This window comes from Crocuta crocuta, unplaced genomic scaffold, assembly GCF_008692635.1.
Source record: "Crocuta crocuta isolate KB4526 unplaced genomic scaffold, BGI_CrCroc_1.0 scaffold95, whole genome shotgun sequence".
NCBI classification, from domain to species: Eukaryota; Metazoa; Chordata; class Mammalia; order Carnivora; family Hyaenidae; genus Crocuta; species Crocuta crocuta.
Window position 1 is genome coordinate 4,333,218 of NW_027530971.1, and position 25,375 is coordinate 4,358,592.

Sequence of the window (25,375 nt, forward strand, 5' to 3'; positions counted from 1 at the left end):
CCCCCACCCCCAGGCCCCACTGTATTACTTGCTGAACCTGGCGCTAAGCGGTAAAAGAGCATGGGCTCTGGAGAGTCTGATCTGAGTTTAAATCTCAGCTTTGTGGCTCTGGCTGAGTTTCTCAACCTCACAGGCCTCACTTTTCTCATCTTGTTACTCTCCATTGTTGTTGGGTACACAGTCACTCTGCTGAAGCAATAACAGCTTGGTTTATTTGTGAGCAAACACCCTGGAGAGAAGTTGTCCTGTGGGAGCTGGCGCTGGAAGTGAGGAGAAAATGAAGTGTTTGAAGAAAGGGATAGATCTCAGCCAGAAAGTAGGAGTTCTGGATGTATATTGGAGTGGGAATGTGGAATCTGGCATTGGCTTGGATTTATCACACAGACACAGCTCCACCCACGCCCGTTATGAAAAGGAAGAGAAAACAATCAATCAGTAAAACTGTTTGGGGGACTATTTCAGTCTTCAGGCAGAGTAGTAATTGCTCATCAAGTGACAGGTAAAACCTCTGTGAAAGTTGAAAGGGCAATTTCGTTGAATTGCAAGAATTTGCCCAGGAAGGAGGTGATTTGGGGAAAATTTGATGTGCATACCTTTTAAAATACCTTTCAAGTTCTGTGTTTATAGAATCATCAAGGGTCTAAAGAGGTCATGTTGTTTTGTTTCTGTTTTTGTTTTTGCAGTGTTTATTATTTCATTTTATAGAGGAAAGTTTACTTATCAATGTTCAGAATTTCAGCAGGTCCCTCCTGAATGTTAAGAAGTTATTTCTTTTGTTTTTAGCATTTATTTCTTTTTGGACTGGGTCTGACCCATCTCTCACATTCAGCCCAGGGCCTGTTGCAAAAGATACATCTAGTATTGTTTAAAAAAAAAAAAAAGGTGAAGCATTTCAGTGATCAGATCCTACTTGCCCTTTCCAAGACTGTAGAGAAGAAAAGACTCAGAGTTTCAATCCAGAATGTCACAGGATAATGATAAGAACAGATAGCCCTTTACAAAGCACCTTTATGTATTTTATCTCTTAATCACTGAGGACAACTCCATTTTTCAGATGAGGAAACTGAGGTTCAGAGTGGTTAAGTGAGCTGCCCAAGGTTTCACAGCTGTAAGCTGTCAAGCCCCGCCTAGCTGAGCTCAACTACAAACTCTCTGCTGTCTTTCTAAGTCACATTTGGCCTCACAGAGAGGTAACCTGTTTTGAGCTGTACCCTGCCTTCCGTCCACTTTACGTTCGAGGACCCTGCCATCTAAGGCACGTGTGCGAGGCAGCCCTTCCCTACTGGAAATGTCCCCACGTGAAGCCCAAGCATCTGGCATGCGCTAGAAGGTGGCCAGAACACTCAGCGGCCACAGCCCGCACGTCACCGTTCGCGCTTGGGGCCCCACTTTCTGCCTTGGGCCTCTCGGTTGGCTGGCACTGGCGCCACCTGGCCCTGCTCGGACTCCAGAGAGCGCGTCCACCCCGGAGCCNCCCCTTGGCTCTGCCCGGGCTTCTAGCGCAGCCCCCCGGGGTGCCCATCCATTTCCTCGGGTGACTACAGCGTGTGTTTTGTTTTTCTTTCTTTTTTTCCCTCCCTGTGTGCCCTTCTCCAGGATGGCAGAGGCGGAATTGCACAAGGAAAGGCTGCAAGCCATAGCAGTAAGTCCACTTTCATTTTATTTTCTTGCTCTATTGTCTGGGATGGAAGGGGACCCCGAGTGTTTCGGGGCCATCGAGGTACCAGCACAGGAGCCGCAGGGCATGCATTCGGGGGATAGAAGTCCGCCAAGGCTCAGCTATGTTGTCTTTTCTTTTTCTACGTAGAAACCCCCAGGGCGCGCTTTGGGCTGGGGATTTGAATGTAGAAGATTGGCTTAGAAATAAGATGCTTGCTACTGGGCTTTGGGAAAAGACCAGACTCCTGGAGGTGGGCTGGGCGGGGGAGGGGGGGAATGATTCCTGGAATATTATCACCCAGTGATCTGTACTACTCCGCATACCCTGGAGAACCGAGAGAGAACGGCGACCTGAACGGTGGCTACCACCCTTCCTGCGGAAGCTGTTGGGTCTCATAAGTGGGAAGCCAGTAGTCAGCTCCACTGCCAACCACGCGGTAGAACCTCCTCCCTGAAACCTGGGCGTTAATTTCCCCTGTGCTGTTTCATATTGACAAGGACCCTGGCACAAGCCTTGTCCCGGAGGGATCTGGGGACTTCTTCTAACAACGGGGTCCTGGGCATACTATTCTAAGAGAGCATCCTTCTTAAGGGGGTGGATAATCTGAAGCCTATTTTCAGCGTACAAAGGAGCAACCGGTTTTGGCAAAGTTTACATGCACTTTCAGAAAAGTGTACCCTCGTGCATCTTGAGTATAAAAGAGAACTTTCTGGGACTGTGTAGATTTGAGCAATCTTGGCACAGTGTTGCCAATGATCCACAGATGTGGTATTTTCTCTGGAGCCACCGCAGCTGGATTATATATTTCCTTTGCAGATGAGGGAATGATTACTGCTGCTATATGAAATAATAACAATTAAAAGAGAAGGTCTGTTAACATATTGGCATAAAAGAATCTCCAGACGTCCTACCTAAATACCTTTTTTGGGGGGCGCCCCACTGGGGGGCGTCTAGGAGTTCTTTGGAAACACATGTAAATTTGCTGGAGAAGTGGTGTGTAATGTTTTGGAAGCAAAGTATATTACAGTGTTTTCAAAATCCTTTGGACAGATTCTTCACAGGGAAAAGGCACAGAGGCCCTTCTCTTTAAAAGATGCATTTGATATGGTTTCCCTAGCCCTGAGAACCTCTTTATCAATGACTTCAAATCTGCAATGTCTTGGAGATTTTACCACTGAAGTGAGAGAACATTTGTTGGCAATGTTGAAACGCTATGGGTTATTTTTGCCTGTTGGGCAATCTTTGAACTTGGTCCTTCAGAACTCAGGAAAGCTGTTTTGTTTTTTTTTTCCCCTTCCCTTTCTCTCTGTGCACGTGTATCTTGATGGTTAATGAAGTTGTCTATGCTTTCTAAAGCTAGTGGCAAGGCAGTGTGGCCAGTGTGTCATGAACTTGGTAAGAATGGAGATATTCCGGGGCGCCTGGGTGGCTCAGCCGGTTAAGCGTCCGACTTGGGCTCAGGTCATGATCTCACAGTTGTGGGTTCGAGCCCCGTGGGCTCTGTGCTGACAGCCAGCTCAGAGCCTGGAGCCTGTTTCAGATTCTTTATCTCCCTCTCTCTCTGACCCTCCCCTGTTCATGCTCTCTCTCTCTCTCTCTCTCTCTCTCTCTCTCTCAGAAATAAATAAAAACATTAAAAAAAAAGAATGGAGATATTCAGTTATTGGTGCCATGTAGCTGGTGGGTGTTTTATATAAACTGAATAATAGGCTGCTTTAACCATCTATGAAGTGACTGCTCCAAAGAACATTCAGTTGCTCCCATAGGCTGTGGGAAGGTTTCTAACAGTTGTCACATTTTCTGCTTTTGCGTGACCAGCTTTACTGGATGCCTGAGGAACAGCTGAGCTGTATGAAAGGTCTCGCTCCCTGAACAGGGAGCCAGTAGGAGCTCACACTGGGGCCACTGCTTTCCAAATGGGGCTGGGTAATCCCAGCAGGGGCCAAGTGGATTTTCAAGAACGATCTAGCCAGTTGTTTGGAATTCTCTCGAGTGTATGATAAATAGACGCACAAATGCTTGTGCATATTCAGTTGTGGAACTGAGTTTGCTATGTACTTAGAAGGATGTTGATGATTCTCGTGAACACAGCCTCAGTGAATGCATGAGTTGTTATCAGTTTGGATGCTCTAACAATGAAATGACAGTGTGTGTGTGTGTGTATGAGAGAGAGAGAGGGGGAGAGAGAGAGGGAGAGACTTAAGAAAAGGGGGGGCAGCGGGTCTTGAGACCGTATCAGGAAATCATTTTATGCTGTGCTTTGGCCTAGTGCACACTCTCCAAGTTTGGCAAACTGTGCCTCTCTCTGCTACCTTCCTAGGGGACCCTCGGGAGCTCACAGGTCTGCTTCTGGAGACTAGCACTCCTGAAGTATGTCTGGAGATGTCAAAGAGGAAGAGAACAAGCCCCTCCTTCTTGGCCAACTTGGGCTACTCCCCAAGAGGGAGAGCAGATAGATGAGGATTCTAGTCTGTAGGGTCTTGGACAGTCATTAGCCTGGACCACTGTTCCTTCAGATGTAAAATGAGCTCATGAGCTCTACCTCATGGGCTGGTTGTAAGGTTTAGGTATGACGCAGGTGAAGTACCTGGCATGTGGTTGTCATCAGATGGTGTTGAGGCAGAGCCCCCACTTCCTGTCGACAGTGCTGCCCTGTCCTGTGAGGGCTAGAGACAATACCACTGAAGCAGGAAGAGTCTGAACAGGCTTTAAAAGTTTTCCCTTTAATTCTGACTGAAGGCCAGCGCTGTGTCCGGCGTCGGTTCCCCCAGCTGCTTCAGACGCAGGTGCAGAACTGTCACTCGAGGATTCAACCATCCATGCCTTAGCAGGTGCTCACAGAGCGCCTCCTCTGGGAAGGTACTATCGACACCAAAAAGTCAATGTCCCCAGGTCTCAGCCAGCAGAGGGAAGATATTACCTTTTACACACTTACATTCTGAAAGACAGATGTCCTGTGACCCATTTGTTACATGGTCATCTGGGAGTTTTTTTTAACCCACCAGAGAATAAAGTACTCAGAAACTGGTACTTTAATTGATTTTTCTAGTTGAATCCAGAGCCTAATCAACAAGAAAAGATAAATCTCATCCTACTTCCTGGCAGAAGAAGAACAAGTCTGTCTTTGATGACTGTCTCTATACCCAGGCACTCGTCCATCTTTAGAGACACTCCCAAAGCTGTAATTTTAGGAGATAGCAAACTGGCTCTATGGCAAAATGAATATGAATAATAATTCTTGGAATAATAGTACAATCGCCGTTTATTGAACATTATCTATTCAACAAGTTTCTGTGTGATCTTTTTTTGTTTTGTTAAACCTTACATTTTTTTTTTTTAATGTTTTATTTATTTCTAGGAGAGAGAGAGACAGCGTGAGCAGGGGAGGGTCAGAGAGAGAGGGAGTCACAGACTGAAACAGGCTCCGGGCTCTGAGCTGGCAGTCAGCACAGAGCCCGACGCGGGGCTCGAACCGACGAACCGCGAGATCATGACCTAAGCGAAAGTCGGACGCTTAACCGACTAAGCCACCCAGGCACCCCTGTTAAACCTTACATTGTTAATAGTCTTGGGGTACCTCGGTGGCTCAGTTGGTTAAGCATCTGAGTTAGGCTCAGGTCATGATCTCACGGTTGGTAGGTTCAAGCCCAATGTGGCTCTGTGCTGACAGCTCAGAGTCTGGAGCCTGCTCTCTGTCTCTCTCAAAAATAAATAAATGTTAAAAAAATTGTTTTACAAGTCTAATGGGGAAACACACATAAACAGGTACTGGGTGGTACCAGGAGGGCTTATGCAAATGAGCACTCATGTCAAGCAGGTGAACCAACCTCAAGGAGCTGTGGAATATTCTCCAGACAGGGGACATTGGAGCAATGTCTGAAGACTGGGAAAAATACAATATAATCACCTTCCCAGTTAGCAGGAGCTATTTATTTATTTGTTTATTGATAGTTTGTTTATTATGTATTTGGAACTGTTAATATGAGAAAGGGAAAGCCAAAAGCATGTAGGACTTAAGTCAGTAGCTAAAGGCACAAACTCGGTAATAAGACTAAAGTGCATTTTAACACACATTATGTCATTTACTGTGAAAAAACTGATGAGGTAGGAACTACTGTATTTACCCATATTTACAGGTAAAGAACCCAACATTAACAGATAGTGTCAAAGCCAGGATTTGAACCCACCCTTCAGGACCCTGGAGCCCCTGTACTGACTACTGCCCTGAATTGTTACCCACAAGTTGGTGGCCCGTCTTCTGCTTTTCCTACGAGCACACTGTGCAGGTGGTTCCACCAACCTCAGTGTGAGCCAGCGAGGGGGAAGCAGACTGATTCAGCAGCAGTGGGAAAGGCCAAGGCAAACCCGGAGGCCCACATCCTTTTGAGAGCCTTCCAAGCAGGGTTTCAGTGCGTGGAGATATCTGATGTGAGTTCTGACTGAATGAGTAACACTCCCTTGGGGAAGAAGTGCCTGTGTCTCAATGGAAATCAGCTTTGGGAGAGGATGTTGTTATGTCTGTGCATCCGGGAGGAAGACAGTCTTCCTTGGGCCTGTGGGAAGAGAACTAAATGTCGCAGAGGTCGTCTTGGGCCAAAGCCCTCAGAGCCATATGGACCAGGCCTCGGGCCCCTACCAGGGACCGACACAAGCATGTTCCCTTGTGCTAAAAATGGGAAAGGCCGACCCAACCTACACATGCTTTTTAGAGGATTTTGTCATTTAATAAGAACCCACTCTGCGGAATAATTAAAATGGTCTTTTGCACTCGCACCCCAGTACGTGATTTACAAAAACTGTGTGCGTTGCCTTCACTCTGAGCTGTGTGGGGCAGATCTTATGGGTCCTGCTGTATACTTACAAGTGAGTGCACAGCGGTACCCAAGCGCACACAGGGAGAAGCGGAAGAGATGTGGTAATGCCGGTCCCTCCTGAATCCCGGTCCCTTGTCCTGGTGGCACATCTACCTTGTAGGGGCGCCCTGATGGGGGCGGTGAGGGGGGAAGCTGCCCCAAGGATCTCTCTGAACTAGAGTCCTGCAGTCAGGAGGAGGGGGATGGGCCTAGAAGTGCCTCTATGGAATCTGCCCTTTTGGGGATCTCCCTTCAGGCTCCTCTGCCTCTTGAGACTTTTGCACGAGAGCACAGTTAGTGGGGCCGTGGCTTTCACCTGATCCCGTTCTCTGTCCCGAGAAGTCCCGGATATAGACGGGTGGCTTCGCCTGGCCGTGTCCTGCACTTGCAGAGAAACACTTTTGGCATTTCCTTGGATTCATGTCTCCACGCCTCTTCTTGCCGCGAAGCGATAAGCGTTTGAGTGTGGAATGAGGGACAAAGCAGGCCAATCAGCCTGCTTTTGCTCCAGGCCGCTTAGGTTGGTCTGCAGAGCCTGGGAAGAAGTCCTTCCTGCAGTTTGCCTGTGATCCCTTCCCAGTCCAGCTTCCTGGCCAGGGACCCCTCAGAGCGTTTAGACCTTCAAAGCCCAAACCCTGAAGTTAAAAAACAGATTCTTGCGGGGACCATCCCTGTACATGTCCCTTGTGAATCTCTGTCATTGGCAGGTAACAGCAAAGGAATGAAGAGCCAAAGACCTTGACCACTCTTTTATTATCTTCCTCTATCTCAGAAACATGGGTAATACCGTGCTTCTAAAATTTCAAGTTCAGGCCTAAACGATGGTTTGCTCCGGATACTGGTGCTGAGGAAGTGTTCACCCCAGCAGAGTCCGCGAGGCCACCCAGGAGATAGGTGCCACTTTGGGCTCATTTAGGGTCACTGCCGGGTCTGAGGGTGCCAAGGCAAGCCTTACACAGACATGCGCCAGCATCATGCACCTCTCTGGCCACTTATTTTGAACCCTGAGTATTTCGGGCGTTAGCCTCTTGGGACAAGGAGCAGCTATATTGGTAGGGGCCCTGAGAAATATAGCGGCCTTCGTTAAAAGTCATCATTAATAAAGCTAAGCAGGTGGGCTTGGGGAGTATGATTCATCAGTATTTAGGGGAAACCAGGGCTCAGCATTGGTGCCTCTGCATTTCTTTGGGGCTGCCCAACACTTTTGGAACTCTTGCTGTTTGTCCTTTGAACTACCTGCATTTCATCACTGATCCCTTTTGGGAGTGTTCAGCTCGCTTGACAGTAATCATTACGTGGTGTGACATCGGTCATCATGTGGCGTGACATTGACTGAGACAGCAAATGGGCACTGATGCATGGAGACGGTGGACAGTGGTCCCCTGGGCTAGCAGTGACTCGCATGGTCTGGCGAGTTATGAGCAGGGATTCTCGTCCCCTACAGCCTTGGCTCAAGTCCTGGCTTTTCTTATTAGTATCTGTATATCCTTAGCGCCTCTTGGTTTCCTCATCTGTAAGATGCTGATGAATGATAATACCTACTCATGGAATTGCGTTGTGAAGGTTATTTGAGAAATTTCATGGGAAATGCCCAGAGCAAGGGTATAGGAAGCACTCAAAGTCCTCTGTTTGTATGTGAATCAACAAATCAGAACTCATGGATCTTTAAACAGAAAATGGACACAAGGAGTGAAAGATGAATTCTATTAACTCCAACATTTTAGCCAAATTGGGAAATTTCAGATGAATATGGTAGCTCCTGAACATTTCCAGTGCAGGAGGATACTAATAATAATGACTAGGATTGCTTATAGTGGATAGGAGTTGCAAATTTAAAAGCTCCAAGGGCTAACAGGTAGCATAAAGAAATGACAGAGACCGAGTGGGCAATCATGAGGACCTGGAGAGCAGACAGCACTTTGCAGTTAGAATACAGAAATTTATATCATGTGGGAACATGGAATTTATGTTGTCACATCAACTCATTTTCACAAGAAGAAGGGAATCTGCTTTGTAAAAATGGGAGGCCTCCCATTTAAAAAAACAACTAGTTTCAAAACTTTTTAAAAAATTGTGGATCCAACAAAATTCCTTTGGGTCAACAGGTCTACCTTGGGTGACCCCCAGATGTAGGCAGAACTTTGAACTTAGCAATGTATTTTTCTATACATGGACTTGTTTGGGTTTCATAAGGATATTGTGGAAGTAGTATTACTAATACCTCCTCTGTGCTTCATAATGTTACAAAATCCAGGTGATTTTTCACTAGGGCTTTGTGAGTTTGGCGTCCAAATATTTGGATTGTTGGAAACATAGTGCATATTTACTGTATCTCTCTCTTTTAAATTTTTTACTTATTTTTGAGAGAGAGAGAGAGAGAGAGAGAGAGAGACAGAATGAGCAGGGGAGGGTCAGAGAGAGAGGGAGACACAGAATCTGAAAGAGGCTCCAGGCTCTGAGCTAGCTGTCAGCACACAGAGCCTGACGTGGGGCTCGAACCCACGAACCGCGAGATCACGACCTGAGCCGAATTTGGACGCTTAACCGACTGAGCCACCTAGGCGCCCCGGTATCTCTTGATATTAAGTGAGCACTTATAATCATTGACATTATTGTAACCCAGAATATTCACATCTTGGTGAGTGGTTCCTCTTTCAAAATTAACAGGAAAATTGTAGGCAATCAGTACCTTGATGTGGGAAATTCCTGTTACAGAAGAATCCTTAGGAACAAAGTATACCAATCTGAGCCTCTCACATATATCCCCCAGGGTGTTTCAATGTTTTCATGTTATTATCAGCCTCAAGTAATAAACAATATAGGGAGACCCAGATGGACTTAGAACTTCTAGTAATAGCGGCAACTGCCATTGGACATAGACATTTTGCCAGATACGGTGTAGAGCAGTGATTCTCAAACTTTAATGCATTAGGATTATCCAAGGGCTCCTCAGAGCACAGGTTGCTGGCTCCCACTCCCAGGGTGTTTGATTCAGTAGGTCTAGGGGCAGGGCCTGATAATTTGCATTTCTACAAGCCCCCGCGTGATGCTTTTCCAGCTGCAGCTGCTCTTCTGGGGGTACAAGTGGAGAATCTCCAGTGAGGGGCTCGATTAACGGTGAAGGAAGATCGTGGTCTGGGTCTTGTTCAGTGCCACATGCCCACTGGGACATGTCCAGGGGTTTGTGAGGTGTGCATATCTACAAGAGGCGAAATAGAACAAAAGACCAAAGGGGAGCCTAAACAAAGCTCAGTTTGAAAGTGATGTAGTATCTTCTCACCCCAAGGGGCTGAGCAGGGAGAGGTCTTTGGGTAGTTGTTTTAATTGATTTAAAGAGAGTGAAATTTCTGTCTTCTGGTCACTTGAAGACACCTGTTTGAAGGGATGCTTGGGATTAGCTGGTTAAAAGTATGGGCTACACAATTCACCCAGGGGGCACCTCAGTGAGACCGGAAGTCATGCAATAGGGCAGATATCCAGCCATCCAGCGGGAGGCCTGTGAGGTGTGCCAGGTGCCTATCGTACCCCTGTAGAGGTCCCAGAGCAGATCAGGTGATCAGGTCTCGGGGCAGCCTCTCTGGCCCTCCCACCCAGTTCATCATGCCGCTGCTTCTCATGTGGGCAACTCTAATAGGAGCCCAGAATGATCCACAACTGAGGCTCATTGAGTCGATGGTGGTTAGTTTCTCCCAAGCTGGTCTGTGTGTACACAGGGGAGGCTGGTCACTGGCATATTAAGAGGAGTTTATTCTCACAAAGATGTCCCACAAGCGTCCCTCACCGTTATTGTAGCATCCATGGTTTGAACCAACCTTTCATGTGCAGAGGGATCCAGCCTCATCCGGACTCTTCCCTGTCTTAAAACACAACACACAGTGGCCACGCCCACAGGACGAAGCCTGAGAGAATATGGAGGGATCGTGGGTGATGACCGCCCAGCGCTGGATACTTTGCAGAGGAAAGTTCGCACATGAGCGCTGTGGCTTTGGGAGAATACGCACAGCTGAGACCTATTTCTGACAGGAAATGCCAGCAGAAGAGAGGACTGTGTGGGGCAGTGTGTGTTGGAGGTACATGTGCCCTTGGCTAACTCTTATGTCAGTCTTTTCCATTAGTTTCCCGTTGAATTAAAATCTTTGAAAGGAGATTATTACGTACATGAGAGATAGACAGACAGACAAAGACAACTCATGGCCTAACTACATAATGCTTGAACATCTAGGAAAATGCTCTGTGGTTATCTTTGACTCTAGCGAATATCAGTACCTCTATGGCATCTCATGGGCTTAGCTGGAAGATGGAAATAGTACACCTGGTACCTTTCCCTTGCATGCGATGGAAAGGAAAAGAAAAGCCCCATGTGCCCCCAAAATACAAGCCCTAGTTGTAGATGAAAAGGCTGTGGGCCAGACCTCAGAACACATCTTCCTGCCTGTCATTCCCCACCCACCCCTGCCCTGCAGACTATTTCATTGCCCTGTGGCCTTCTAGGCCCATGATAGTCTGTGCACCACCAAACGTCTTTGGGGCATCTGTAAAACCTGCCCTTACTATTTTGCTGAATTATCCTGGTTTGCTGACTATTCTAGGTGGGTGGGATTCCACCCCCTTCTTCTAAATTATAACCAGTCATCTGAGTATTCGCTTTATTTTTAAACTCAGAGCTGAAACTTAAAACTTTGAGGGTTAGAAAAAAAATGGTATTCTTAAGAGAAAAACATATGCTTGAAAACTTAACCCCTTTGGTGGTAAGCAGGGGATCTTCTTTCTCTGAGTTTGAACAAAAATGGCGAAAGCTTTGAGGTCAGTAACTACCACCCAGGGCTTCAGCATTTGGGCAGCTCTGATAGTGTGAGTGTCCCAAGTGTGACATGATAGAGAGGCTGGGATGTGTGAGGTGCCTCTTGGCTGAGAGACATAGAGCCCCTTCTCTGGGGGTCCTGGTTCATGCAAACACTGAGTTTCTATGGCCTGATTTGTCAACTTGGGCTGATCATACCTGCCGCCTCTAGTGGGTTGGGAAGTGGTTCAAAATTTCCTTGTTCCAGTGGGGCGATGAGGCATGTAAGTTTGAAAAATGGAAAGGGATAGAGCGATTCCTCAAGAAATTAAAAATACAACTACCATGTGGTCCAGCAATCCAACTTTTGCGTACATGTCTAGAGGAAGTAAAATCGCTGCCTTGAGGAGATATCTGCACCCTTACATCCATTGTAGCATTATTCACTGCGGCCAAGATATGAAAATGACCTAAGGGTCCACTGACAGATGAATGGATAAAGAAAATGTGGTTTGTATAATAATGGCATATTATTCAGCCTTTAAAAAGAAGGAAATTCTGCCATTTGTGACGACATGGATGGACCTGGAAGGCACTGTGCTAAGTGAACTAAGCCAGATGCAGAAAGGCAGATACCTTATCATCTCACTTATTATGAGATCTAAAAAAAAAAAAAAAAGTCAAACTTATAGTAACGCAGAGTGGAATGGCTTTTACGAGGGGCTAGGAGGTGGGAGCAAAGAGGGATATTGATCGAAAGATATAACTTTAAGTTAGAAGATGAGTAAGTTTGGAAGACCTGATGCTTACATGGTGATTGCAGTTAATAATCATGTGTTATGTACTTGAAATTCGCTAAGAGAGTAGATCTCCCATGTTACCATCACCCCCACACATACACGCACACACAAATGGCAGCTGTGTGAGACAATGGATATATTAATTACCTTGATTTTGGTACTCATTTCACAATGACTGTATATAGCAAAACATCATGTTGTACACCATAAATATATACAATTCTTACCTGTCAATCACACTTCAATAAAGCTGGAAAAAAAGGATCAGTTAAAAAACTCTGAAAAGCTTGGAGTTAACTAGTGACCCTGCAAGGAAATACTGCTCATCCAGGCAAACAAAAACACACTGTGGGATGGTGACGAGCCTGCCCTCTGAGGTCCCCATTTCTCTTTACCAGGTGCTATACAGGCAGCCTTGTGTGCGAACAGTAAAGTCTGGGTGCATGTGTCCAATACGTAGTGCTGTTCATCACATAAAACTCGCAATGGAAGCTGAAGGATATTTAACAGTTGGTGGGATAAGTCTGGCGGGGATAGGTCAGAAGGCAGAGCCTAGAGGCTCGCTGTAGGATATACTGTCTAGTGCCACCAACTACTAGAAATAAGACACTGGTGGCCTGATCACTCCCATCCTTATTCAGGCGGGAGTGAGAATAATGGATGCCCCATCAGTATTGGATCTGATAGGGAAGAATGAAGAGAAAGTACTCACTCTGACACCACAGAGGAGGCGAAAGGGAAAGTAATTTCAATTGCTTAGTTACTCTCCCCTCCCCCACCGCCACCATCAGCTCTGTCTGGACATGTCAGCTGCTACTGCCTCTGGATGATTCCAGCTCTCCATCTATCCTAAGCCTGGGTCCACAGAGGAAAGCTGGAAGCAGCTGGCTTAGCAGTGGACAGGCAGGCGTGGAACATCTTCTCTTTAGGGGGCCAGGACACCCCGGGGCCCTAAAAAAAAGTAAAATATGGCAACTTCATCCTGTAGCTTTTTTTAAGGGGAGGGAAGAAGGCTTTCCCAACTCCGGAAGGCTTCCCATGTGCCAGACACCCTGCCAAATGCTTGGCATTAAAAACCCAGCTGTGTATGGATGCCGGGTTGACATGGCTGAGCTCTTGGGATTGTGGTCAGCCAGAGAGGGCGGGCTCCTCAGGGGAGCAGGCAGCATTCAACCCTAGCTGATTGGTACTTCATGAGAATACACGCCCAGGATCTTCTCCTTTTTCAGGAGGACCTGGGAATCCAGCTTTTGAAGGAAGTCTGTTGATGTTTAAATGTTCACAACGATTTAAACACTATGTGGGCCAAACCAAACAGAATGAGATTTTAACACAGTGTGGGCTGGATTCATTTCCCATCCCACCTCCCTCCCTGCCAGCACCCACCCTGGGCCACAGTTTTCCACTTCTGCCTTTCACAGCATATTTTATTTAATTGCCAGGATTATGAGGAGGTGACGGGATGGTAGTGTTACAGCTTGAAGCTAAGTGGGATGTAGATATGTTTAGGCATGTTGGGCAAATTGGTGGGTGGGCCTGTCAGAAACCCTTCAAGGGCCCCGTGGGATGGGGACCCTGTAAGAAAGCCCTAGAGTTGGGTTAGTGTCGGGACTCCGACGTCAGTCAGTTCCTTATGCAGCTTGCTGGATGACCCATGAGTTCTCTTTAAGACATAACAGCTGAAAGCCCACTTTAAAAAAAGGAAAATTAACATTTTTGATGTATACGTCTCTGAAGTGTAACACACGTGTAGATTTGTGTAACCACCAGCACCCTCAGGATGCAGACAGTTCTGTTGGCCTCCAGTACTCTCCCTCAAGAAGCACTGGTGTCGGGGCACCCGGGAGGCTCAGTCAGTTAAGCATCCAACTCTGGCTCAGATCATGATCTCGTGGTTCTTGTAAGTAGTTCTGCTTTGCACCGACTTTACCAGAACTGGGTGGAAACCCACCCAGTCTTTGCTGCGTGACTCTTTCATAACAAGTAACTCCCCCCCCCACCCCCCACCCAGACCCATAGCAAATTCTTGTTTTTCCCTAATAATTACCTTCTTTTCCAGGCTGGTCCCCTCACTACCTTCTCTCAGGGTTATCACATTTAGCAACTAAAAATATAGGATGCCTGGTTATTGCATGGGACACACTTTTATACTAAACAATGATTTGTTTATTTGAGATTCAGATTTAACTGGGCACCCCATATTTTACCTGACAAGTCCATCACCTTCTCATACATGTTGACTTCCCCACTGATTCAGAACCTGCTTTTGCTAGGACTGTGTTTCTTCCATTGTGACTGTGAAGATACTTGTTGGTTTTACTGACTTTTTTGTATGTTTATTTATTAATTTGAGAGAGAGAGAGAGAGCAAGCAAGCATGGGGGAGGGACAGAGAGAGAGAAGGAGAGAGAGAGGATCCTAAGCAAGCTCTGCACCATCAGCGCCGAGCCCGATGCAGGGCTCGAACTCACGAACCATGAGATCAGGACCTGAGCTGAAATCCAGAGTCGGACGCTTAACTGATTGAGCCACCCAGGCACCCCTATACTCATTGGTTTTAAATAGTAATATGTTTGTAGGGAGATAGGATACATACTGGAATATACTGATGCTTCATCAGTACATTAATGTGTTTTCAAGAGAGCCACTGGACATATCTTTTCTGGAAAATATGAAATAATGTGTGTTGGAAGGAGGAGAACAGCTGAATTTCAGGAATTGGTACATTTCCCAGCCTCCCCCACCCCCTCCCTTCTGACTTTTGAATAATATAAAACTGCAAAAGACTAAACAAGGAGATGGCTCACACTGAGTGAGTTTAAAAATACCACTGGAATGCTAGCCTTCAGCGAGCCGTATATCTTATCCTGCATTGAGCAAGATGGGGCCCCATGGCATGTGGCGAGTGAGTCGCACAGCGGCCACGACCAGATGATTCCCAGCCTGGATATTTTGGTCGAGAGTGCTGTTGATGATTGATTGTATTGGTCTTGTTTGTTTGTTTTTTCATTTGTCAATTTTACTAGTGTGATTTCAGAATCACAGACAAGAACGAAAATCAATTTTATATAGCAGGTGCAGAATTAAGAACAAATGGAAATTCCTATTTCCAGTCGAGACCAAGGGTCAGCAAACAGGACCCCATAGGCCAAATCTGGCCTGCAGTCTGTTTTCATAAGGCCTGTGAGCAGTATGTCATTATTACATTTGTAAATAGTTGGGAAAACAATTTTTCAAGGAATAGTTCATGACATGTGACAATTGTGTGAAGCTCAGATTTCAATGTCTACGCATAAAGTTTTATCAGAACAGGGCCATTCTCATTCATATATGTGTTGTCTAGGGCTGGCTTTGTGTTATAACAGCACAGTTGGACAGTTATGACAGAGACCATATAGCCTGCAAAGCTGAAGTATTTATTCTCTGACCCCTTATAGAAAAATGTTGCTGTCTCCTGCTCCAGATAGCATATCCTGTGTGGTTGTATCTGCCATTAGAGCTCCAGGTTTCTTGAACCTTAAAGAAATAACTGGTATCTTGTGCTGTCAGTCTAGAACAATAAAGCATCTCAGATGCACTTGTCTAGTTTTCTGGGCTACCACGATGACAGGCTTATATTCACTGATGGGCTCATCTGTGAGTTTTGCTACTGTAGAATTTTCTTGTTATATCCTTGCCATCTAAGCCAACTGCATGCTGTTTCCTTTTGAAAGCCAGAAAACCTGATCTCTTAGAGGTAATGGTTTGGCCTATCTAAAAATAAGTCATTACATTTAAAACCATTTTTGTCCCCCTAGTGACAGGGACTGAGAGGGTAGAGGGAAAACACTGGTGATTCTCCAGATCATTTTTCTTTCTCCCTAGAAATTTCCAGAACCCTCATTCTACTCTCTCTGAGGATTTTTTAAAATTGTTGATTTATTTTTGAGAGCGAGAGCAAGAGCGAGAGCGAGCGAGAGAATGAGTGTGCACACACAAGCAGGGGAGGGGCAGAGAGAAAGGGAGACGCAGAATCTGAAGCAGGCTCCAGGCTCTGAGCTGTCAGCACAGAACCTGACATGGGGCTTGAACCCATGAACTGCAAGATTATGACCTGAGCTGAAGTCAGATTCTTAACCAACTGAGCCTCCCAGGTGCCCCTCTCTGAGGATTTTAAGGGCAAAGTGTCAGAATGAGAGTCAGAGAACAGATGTACCACATTCCCTGAGTCCAAGCAGGAAGTCAGTGAGCAGTGGCTTCTGACCAGCTACCCTGTCATTTGTTAGCACTTTATGGTGGGTTAGTTAGCTCCTGGAACCCTTAGGGTCACTGCCTTCAATGTCAATGAAATCACCATCAGTTAAAGCTGATGATAGCCTATGGTAGCAGAATCCACATGGGCCTCTCTGAATCATCAAGGGTTTCCTTTATGTTTCCTTCTCTTTCTTGTTCAGAAAGGCCAGCCACCCCCCCCAAAAAAAAGCTGGTGGGTATACCCCAGCCCTGCACTCTCCTGTGGCCCTGTGAAGCCTGGCAGGGGTGCATTCCACATGCTTCTTGATCACCTGACTCTGGTGGCCAGGGTGGCTTTCTTTCCTAGTTCCACAGAGCTATAACAATTGGAGAGACTGTTCTTAACACCCCCATGGCACACACAGACAGCAGATTGAAACACATCCCTAGGCTTTTGATGAAAAAAGTCCATTTACTGGTCTGGAGCTTCAGCCTGAGGGATAGACTTCAGGTTTGCAACATTTATAGAAGCTATAGAAGTGCTCTCAGAGAAAGTAGGCTGGGGGACGCCATCTTTGTGCTGTCCCTTGGCCTCACTACAGCTCACCGGTACGTTTCAGAAAGGAGTTTTTCCATTCATCTGAAACCCTGATTTTTGCAATTGTCACCCAGGGGACACCTCCACATCACCTGATGTGGAGGCCAGCAGGGTTTACAATTGGTGTCCCATGAGGCTGTACGTATTTGCGTAATTTAAAAGCTGCTGCCTAAGAATTTGGCTTCCAATCAGCCTGCAACCAGGCGCTGATTGAAATCCCTCCCTTTGGAACACTGACAGTTTTTGACATACCATTAACAACTAGGACCTATCAAGAATAAATCAGGCTGCTCAGACGATCACAGTTCGACAATATATTACAAGGATCATACACCATAATTAAGTGGGATTTATTCCAGTGATACCAGGATGGTTCAACATTCATAAATCAATCAACTTGATATACCACATGAATAAAATGAAGGATAAAAATTATATGATCGTCTCATTGGATGTTAAAAAAGCATTTGACAAAATTCAACATCCACTTATGATAAGAATTCTCAACAAAGTGGGTGTAAGAGAAAATGTACCTCAACATAATAAAAGGCCATATATAACAAGCCCACAGCTAACATCCTACTCAATGATGAAAAGCTGAAAGTGATTCTTCTAAGATCAGGAACAAGACAAGGATGTCCATTCTTGCCATTTTATTCAACATAGTATTGGAAGTTTTACCCAGAGCAATTAGGCAGAAAAAAAAAAGAGGCATCCGAATTGGAAAGGAAGGAGTAAAACTGCCATTATTTGTGGATGACATGATTTTATATAAAGAAAACCTAAACACTTCACAAAAAAACCTGTTAGAATCTAATAAAAGAATTCAGTAATGTGACAGGGTACAAAATGTATATATAAAAATCTACTCGATTTCTACACACTAACAATGAACTATCAGAAAGAGAAATTTAGAAAACAGTCCCATTTACAATTGCATCAAAAAGAATAAAATGCCCAGAAATAAATTTAATCAAGGAAGTGAAAGACCTTTGTAATGAAAACTATAAGACATTGATAAAAAAAAAAAATTGAAGAAGTCACAAATAAATAGAAAGAAATTTCATGCTGATGGACTGGAAGAGTTAAATATTGTTGAAATATCCATACTACCCAAAGCAATCTACAGAGCCAATGCAATCCCTATCAAAATCCCAATGGGATTTTTTAAGGAAATAGAACAAATAATCCTAAAATTTGTATGGAACCACAAAAGACTTGGAAGAGTCAAAGCAATCTTTTTTTTTTTTCTAGGAGAGAGAGAGAGAGAGAGACAGCGTGAGCAGGGGAGGGTCAGAGAGAGAGGGAGTCACAGACTGAAACAGGCTCCAGGCTCTGAGCTGGCAGTCAGCACAGAGTCCAACGCGGGGCTCAAACCCACGAACCGCGAGATCATGACCTAAGCGAAAGTCGGACGCTTAACCGACTAAGCCACCCAGGCGCCCCGAGTCAAAGCAATCTTGAGAAAGAACAAGCCTGGAGACATCGTACGCCCTAATTTCAAACTATCTTACAAATCTATTGTACGTGGTATTGGTGTAGAAACAGACATGTAGATCAATGCAACACAGTAGAAAGCCAAGAAATAAACTCATGCATGAATGGTCAATTTATGACAAAGGAGGCAAAAATATACAATAGAGAAAGAACAGTCTCTTTAATACATGGCGTTGGGAAACTGGACAGCCACATGCAAAAGACTGAAAATAGTTCACTATCTTACAATGTACACAAAAATAAGGACTTGAATATAAGACTGAAACCATAAAACTCCTTGAAGAAAACATAGGTGGTAAACTCCTTGATATTGGTCTTGGTGATGATCTTTTGGATCTGATTCCCGAAGCAAAGGGAACAAAAAGCAAAATAAACAAGTGGGTCTACATTAAACTAAACGGCTTCTGCACAGAAAAGAAACCATCAACAAGATGAAAAGACAACCTACTGAATGGGAGAAAATAATCCGAATCGTGTATCCAATAAATGGTTCCTATTCAAAATATGTAAAGAATTCATACAACTCAGCAGCACAGAAACCCACAATCTGATTAAAAAATGGGCAGAGGATCTCAATAGACATTTTTTTCAGAGAAGACATACAGATGGTCAGCAGGCACATAAGAAGGTCATTAACATCAACATCACGAATCATCAGGTTAATACTAATTAAAACCACAATGCTATATCACCTCATACCCATTAGAGCAGCTGTTATCAAAAAGCAAGAAATAATAATGTTGGTGATGATGTGGAGAAAAGGGAACTCTTCATACACTGTTGGTGGGAATGCAAACTGGTGCAGCCACTGTGGGAAACGGTACGGAGTTTCCTCAAAAAATTAAAAATAGAACCCCACCATGTGACTCAGCAGTTCTACTTTTGGGTATTTTTCCGAAGAAAACAAAGACACTAATTCAAAAAGATATATGCCCCTCCATGATCACTGCAACGCTATTTACAATAGCCAAGATATGGAAACAACCTAAGTGGTCATTGATGGATGAATCATTAAAGATGTGTATGTACACAATGGAATACTACTCTGCCATAAAAAGAATGATATCTTGCCATTTGTGACAACAGGGATGGACCTTGAGAGTATAATCCTAAGTGAAATAAGAGAAAGACAAATACCATATGATCTCACTTATATGTAAAATCTAAAAAAAAAAAAAAAAAGTCAAAACAATGAACAAACAGAACAAAACAGAGAATGGTGGTTGGTGGGGGGAGGTGTTCAGAGAGTGGCCGGAAGGGGTGAGGAGGGTCAAGAGATACAAACTTCTAGTTATAAAACAACTAATTCATGGAGATATAACGTGCAGCACAGTAACTCTAGTCAGTAATATTGTGATGCATGTTTGAAAGTTGTCAAGTAAGTAGATCTTCAAAGTTCTCATCAGAAGAAAAAAAATTTTTTTTGTAGCATTGTATGGTGATGGATGGTGACTAGACTTATTGTGGTGAGCATTTCACAGTGTATACAATTATCAGATCATTACACTGTGCACCTGAAACGAATATGAAATTGTATGTCAGTTATATCTGAATTAAAGAGAAGGGCCAACTACAATTTTGAGTCTTGTTTGCCTGGAAATTTCCAAAGGGACTTTGTGCCTTAGTAAATATTTTCACATTGCCCAAGGATTTATAAGATAACAGAGCCATAATTGTGAAATCGGGTTAAAAAAATAATTAGGATAGTGTTGTGACTGGCCATGTGAACACGCTGGAGCCGGCAGTGGTATGGGCACTCATGGTTGGCCTGCTCCGTGAGTAGACGGCTTGTGCACTTGTGGTGATACAAACTCCCAACCCTGAAATTCTCTACCTGGCCTACTTATGAGAAGCCGCTTGGAGAATAGATGCTGATCTTATAGTGTAGGGTTTCTCAACTGTGGCACTGTTGACATTTTGAACCAGATAATTCTTTTTTTTTTATGTTTTATTTATTTCTGAGAGAGAGAGACAGTGTGAGCAGGGGAGGGTCAGAGAGAGAGGGAGACACAGAATCGGAAACAGGCTCCAGGCTCTGAGCTGGCTGTCAGCACAGAGCCCGACACAGGGCTCGAACCCACGAACCATGAGATCATGACCTGAGCCGAAGTTGGACGCTCAACTGACTGATCCACCCAGGCGACCCATTGGATCAGATAATTCTTTGCAGTATATGGGGCATACCCATATGATGTAAGGCACTTAGATCTCTGGTCTCTATCCAACAGATGCTAGTAGCACCCGCCCTATGCCCCATGATGACAATCAAAAATGTCTCCAGGCATTGCCAAGTGTTCCCTGGGAGACAAAATGAACTCTTTGAGAGCCACTGATATAGTATAAAATATAACATAAGAGCTACCTGACCAAATACATTTCTCATACTTTTGTCATTAGAGATTCATTGCTTTAAGCCTTTGCCTCCTTTCATCCTTAGGGATTCATTCTTTAAGCATTGAAGCCTTTTTTATTTTCCAGAATCTCCCAGGAAAATACAAGTTTCTCAGAAAGGGTAAAGCCTCAAGCCTGGAATGGCAAGTGGTTTTCATCTCTTAATGTCAACTCTGACCGATGGGTAGTAGCCATCCATAGCACTCTCTTGGGAAGATCTCTGAGGCCGCACTGGAGTTTTGGGAAAGGATACCATGATGGGTGAGGGTTGTGTTCCACGTGTAAGAGATGAGGGATACGTGTATGAGGAGTTTTGTTACTTCACATCTCTGCAGAGATTCATTCATCAGGCCTTTGTCTGGGATTGTAACTGCTCCCGGAGCACCATTGACATATGGTCACTGTGGCTTCGTGTATTTGTCAGGGCAAGTGCCAGAAAGGAGGCTGAAGACCTGTCTTGTCTACACCCTGCAGAGCTGTTGTAGGTGCTAGCAGAGGTGCTGAAGTTGGGTTGATGGGAATAAGCAGCAGGAAGGAAAACGAGAGACGTCCATAGTAGGACTTCCCATCTCTGGAGGGCAAGAACCGTGCTGTTTTCATCATTACGTACCTGCTGCTTTCCATGGTACCTTTTGCCTTCTGTCAAAACCTGCTTAGTGACTTAAAGCAGGGTTCTTAACCTCTTCCGTATTTTGCACCCTTCGCAGCATCATGGACTCAGAATAATGCTTAAATCCATAAAACAAAACGCATAGCGTTAAAAAGATAACCTCTTGTGCCAAAAGACAGTCAGAAAGATATTAGAAAATTGCAGTAGGGAACAGATGTGCTACTTTATTGTATTAAATGAAATCCAGTGGCAGTTCTAATACATAGTTCAACCTCAAATTATTAATAAGCATAAGTGATATTTTGAGTTATCTCAAACAGCTATAATGTGAGGTGAAAAAATTGTGAATTTTTAAAAAATTTTATTTGTTTATTTCAAGAGAGAGAGCAAGAGAGCAAGGGAGGAGCAGAGAGAGAGGGAGGGAGAGAGAATCGCAAGCAGGCTCTACATTGTTAGCACAGAGCCCTGTGCAGGGATCGAACTCAAGAACCGTGAGATCATGACCTGAGCCAAAATCAAGAGTCAGACACTTAACTGACTGAGCCACTCAGATGCCTCCGCTGTGATTTTTCCTTACGACAAAGTCATTAGTATGACATTCCTGAGGCTTGTGCTTACGTTCGTAACTAAAGATGATGCTAAATTTTGGCTAGAGGTTAGTGAAAATAACCTTTAACTGGATGTCCTGGTTTCTGACTTATGCTTGACTTAATTCCCTAAAATCTTTCCTAATCAGGCCCCTGGATTAAAGGCTGCCTCCGATCTCTTGCCTGGCACTTCTCCTGTCAACTGCTTGGGGGTCTTCCCTTGCAAATTTCTTGCATTTCCATCTTCCACACTCCTTTCCACCTAAACTCTCCCAGCTGGGTTATTTTTCGTTCCTGTCTAAGTCCTCACTGAGCTTAGCAAGAGAAGAGAAGCTTTCAGCACCAGCTTGTGTGCGTGTGTGTGTGTGGGTCCCTGAATTCAAGAGGAGACAGAAAAGTGGGCATATAACAGATGCCCAATGAATGCTTGTCGAGCTGAAGAGGTCACTTTGCCAACTTCAGCTGCTACTGTTGGATGATTGGACTGTGTTTGAGATCCTTTCTACTCTTGATGCCTCCCTTCCATGTGGGGAGGAGCCAGTATTTCCAGTTAGAGCATGACCTTTCAATCTGGTTTGCCCAGTTCCTGGAGACCTACAGAGTAAGATTGTGAAGTTGTCTCTCTTCAAGAAGAGAAAGGGCTGGACACCCATTGTGACGTCAGAAGCCGCCATGAGCCGTGGCAGTGGCAGGACCTTGGATCAGCAATGAGCCCACCAGCCGCACCTGCATGAGCAGCTCTGCAGAAGCCACCTGCTTTCCCATCTCACACCTTGCTCTGGACCGGCGGGGCAAGGGGGGCATGCACGTGAACCAGGCAGCCTAGGGATTGATGATTGTTCCATGAGAATTTCATAAGAAAAATAAATAAACAAAAACAGACTGTTTCTAATTTAGTTCCCTCCAGTATCAAGGGCACAGGGTTCCAAAATGTGCACCTGTGGTTTTCACCCAGTGAATACATCTACTCAATTCAGACTACTATGGCTTCCCCAGTTCTTTCTGCCCCTGGGTTGTCCTAAAGGATCTGTAGTAGTTTCTAGAGCTGTTGTAAGAGAGTGCCACGGACTGGGCAGAAACATAGTGTCTCACAGTTCTGGAGGCTGAAAGCCTGAGATGAAGGTGTCAACCAGAACTGGTGTCTTCTGCAGACTGAGAGGGAAGGGTCTTCTCTGGGCTTCTGTCCTTGACTCGTAGATAGGCATCTCCACTGTCTCTTTTCACATCATCTTCTATGTGCATCTGGCTCTATATCTCGCTTTTCTTTTGTTATGAGGACGCCACTCATACTGGATTAGGGTCTACCCTAATGACATAATGTTAATTTGGTTAGGTCTGTAAAGACACTATCTCCAAATGAAGTCTTATTCTCAGGTCGTAAGGACTAGGAATTCAATATACCTTCTTTGGGAGGACACAGTTCAACCCATAACAGGGTCTGTGTGTGGTGGTAGATGGCACCTGCCTCTCGCAGTGATGGCTGTTGGCATTCTACTCTGCTTCTGGCTCCTATGGTAGAAAAAGTATCCAAGGGAAATGGCCCAGGAACCTGTAAGTAGTGGTTCCCATTTGCCATTAAGGCCTCAAATCTCTGCCCTTTTTTCACACTCATGACTTCCTTTTAGCATCCACAACCCTCAGCATCCTACAACCTTCTGTCTCCGGTCAAAGCCTTATATCTGGTAAGACTCAGAATGGCATTTCACACTAAGGTGTGATGAAGAAAGCTTAAACATTCTCTCCCTATGAAAGCCAGGTAAAAACAGGGCAGGGCTGTACGCTGCATCATAGGAGCTCAGAATGTCAACTCAGCCACCGTCAGTGCTGTCTGTTTTGTTCACGACCCTGGGTTGTCCCCTTCAGTCAATATCAGTTAATGAACAAAATATTCCTGGTGATTTCATGGCTAGAGTTTACAGAATTCTCTCATTTCTATTATCTTGTTGGGGATAATGTCCTCAATGAACAGGACAAGTACTATTTTCTGCATTTGATTTGAGAGAAGACAGCCCAGCTAAGCAAATGGTCCAGGTGCCTGTAGGGCAACATCATCTACATCTCTGTGCCAGCTCGCCTTTTACTACCTCCAACTTCCTGCACTGTCACCTTCCATTTCCCCTCTGGGTTCTCACAATGTGGTCCTGATGCCTGCGTTTCAGGCTCACTGACCCCCTTGCTCTGCTCCAGGAGCCAATCCTGGTCCTTCCTGCTGTCCTCAAGAGGCCCCCAAGTAAGTAGCCTACCCCTGGTGAGGGTGGCCAAGGTGAGAGTCCCCGGTTTTAGGCCAAAAGGGCAGCTCGTGCAGAGGCGGCAGGCCTGCGGTGGTGTAGAGCAGCGTCAGGAAACCACATGGAGTTGGGTATTACGAGCATCCCAAGAAATGAGGCTAGAAGGACAGGAGGTGCTGGGTGACGGAAGACCAGGTATGCCAGGCAGGGGGCCAGGACTTGCCCCTTGGGTGTTGGGAGCCACCGAAGACCCATGGTTTATCAGAGAATATTCTGGTGGCAGAGTGGAGGCAATATGAGGCAGGGAGCCTCTGTAGGTCCGCGAGCCCATGGCCCCATCACTTCCAAAGCTGGTACATTCCTGAAAGTTCCTGAGGTGGCCTCTCCAGTCCTTCCATGCAGATGTCCCCTTTAGCTTTTATAATTGCTTAAATCATGTCTTTATACCAAAATCCAGAGGAAGCAGCTAACCAGCTTCAGCTGAAAGCCTTAAAACCCACGGAAGCCAATTTGGAGGCTGAATGTTGGAGGTTATTTCTGGACATTGTGACAACCTGCTCAACTGTCAGAGGAGTCTGGGAATAAAGGGGTGACTCAGTCTGTGAGCTTATTTTTTATGTTTTTTTTTTTTTTTTAATTTCTGAGAGAGAGGGAGAGCGCGAGAGAGAGAGACAGCGTGAGCCGGAGAGGGTCAGAGAGAGGGGGAGACACAGAATCTGAAAAATGCTCCAGGCTCTGAGCTAGCTGTCAGCAGATAGCCCGATGTGGGGCTCGAACCCATGAACTGTGAGATCATGCCCTGAGCTGAAGTCGGACGCTTAACCAACTGAGCCACCCAGGCACCGCTGTGAGCTTATTTTTAGGGGAAAGCTGAGAATTCCGTGTGGGGCCACTCAAAGTCCCCATTGTTGGCCCATGCAGGGTGTGCTGTTGGTGGGCAGAAAATACTGTATTTATCCTCAACTGAATGTTACGCAGCACTCCCACACACCGGCACGTGGTTTATTGATTTGAGAGGAGGGGGTGAATCCAACGTAAACAGACCTTTAAATCAGAGGAGTATATTTCAGGGTGTTTACATGTGAGAGCTGACTGTAGAGCTGAAGAACTAATACCGTAGGAGTTCCTATTTATTGTTTTTTTTTTTGTAGGTTTACACA

At 45.2% G+C, this 25,375-nt stretch overlaps 1 protein-coding gene across 2 annotated transcripts in view; it reads left to right on the top strand.

The window, feature by feature from the left end:
* Positions 1-1,540: 1,540 nt before the first annotated feature.
* LOC144236230 (paralemmin-1-like) overlaps positions 1,541-25,375 on the top strand; it is a 136,746-nt gene continuing 112,911 nt past the window's right edge. For both annotated transcript variants that reach the window (XM_077769849.1, XM_077769850.1), the window contains exon 1: positions 1,541-1,642. In XM_077769849.1, coding sequence (XP_077625975.1) covers positions 1,598-1,642 — 45 coding nt within the window. In that variant the 5' untranslated portion in view covers positions 1,541-1,597. The remainder of the gene's footprint in view (positions 1,643-25,375) is intronic.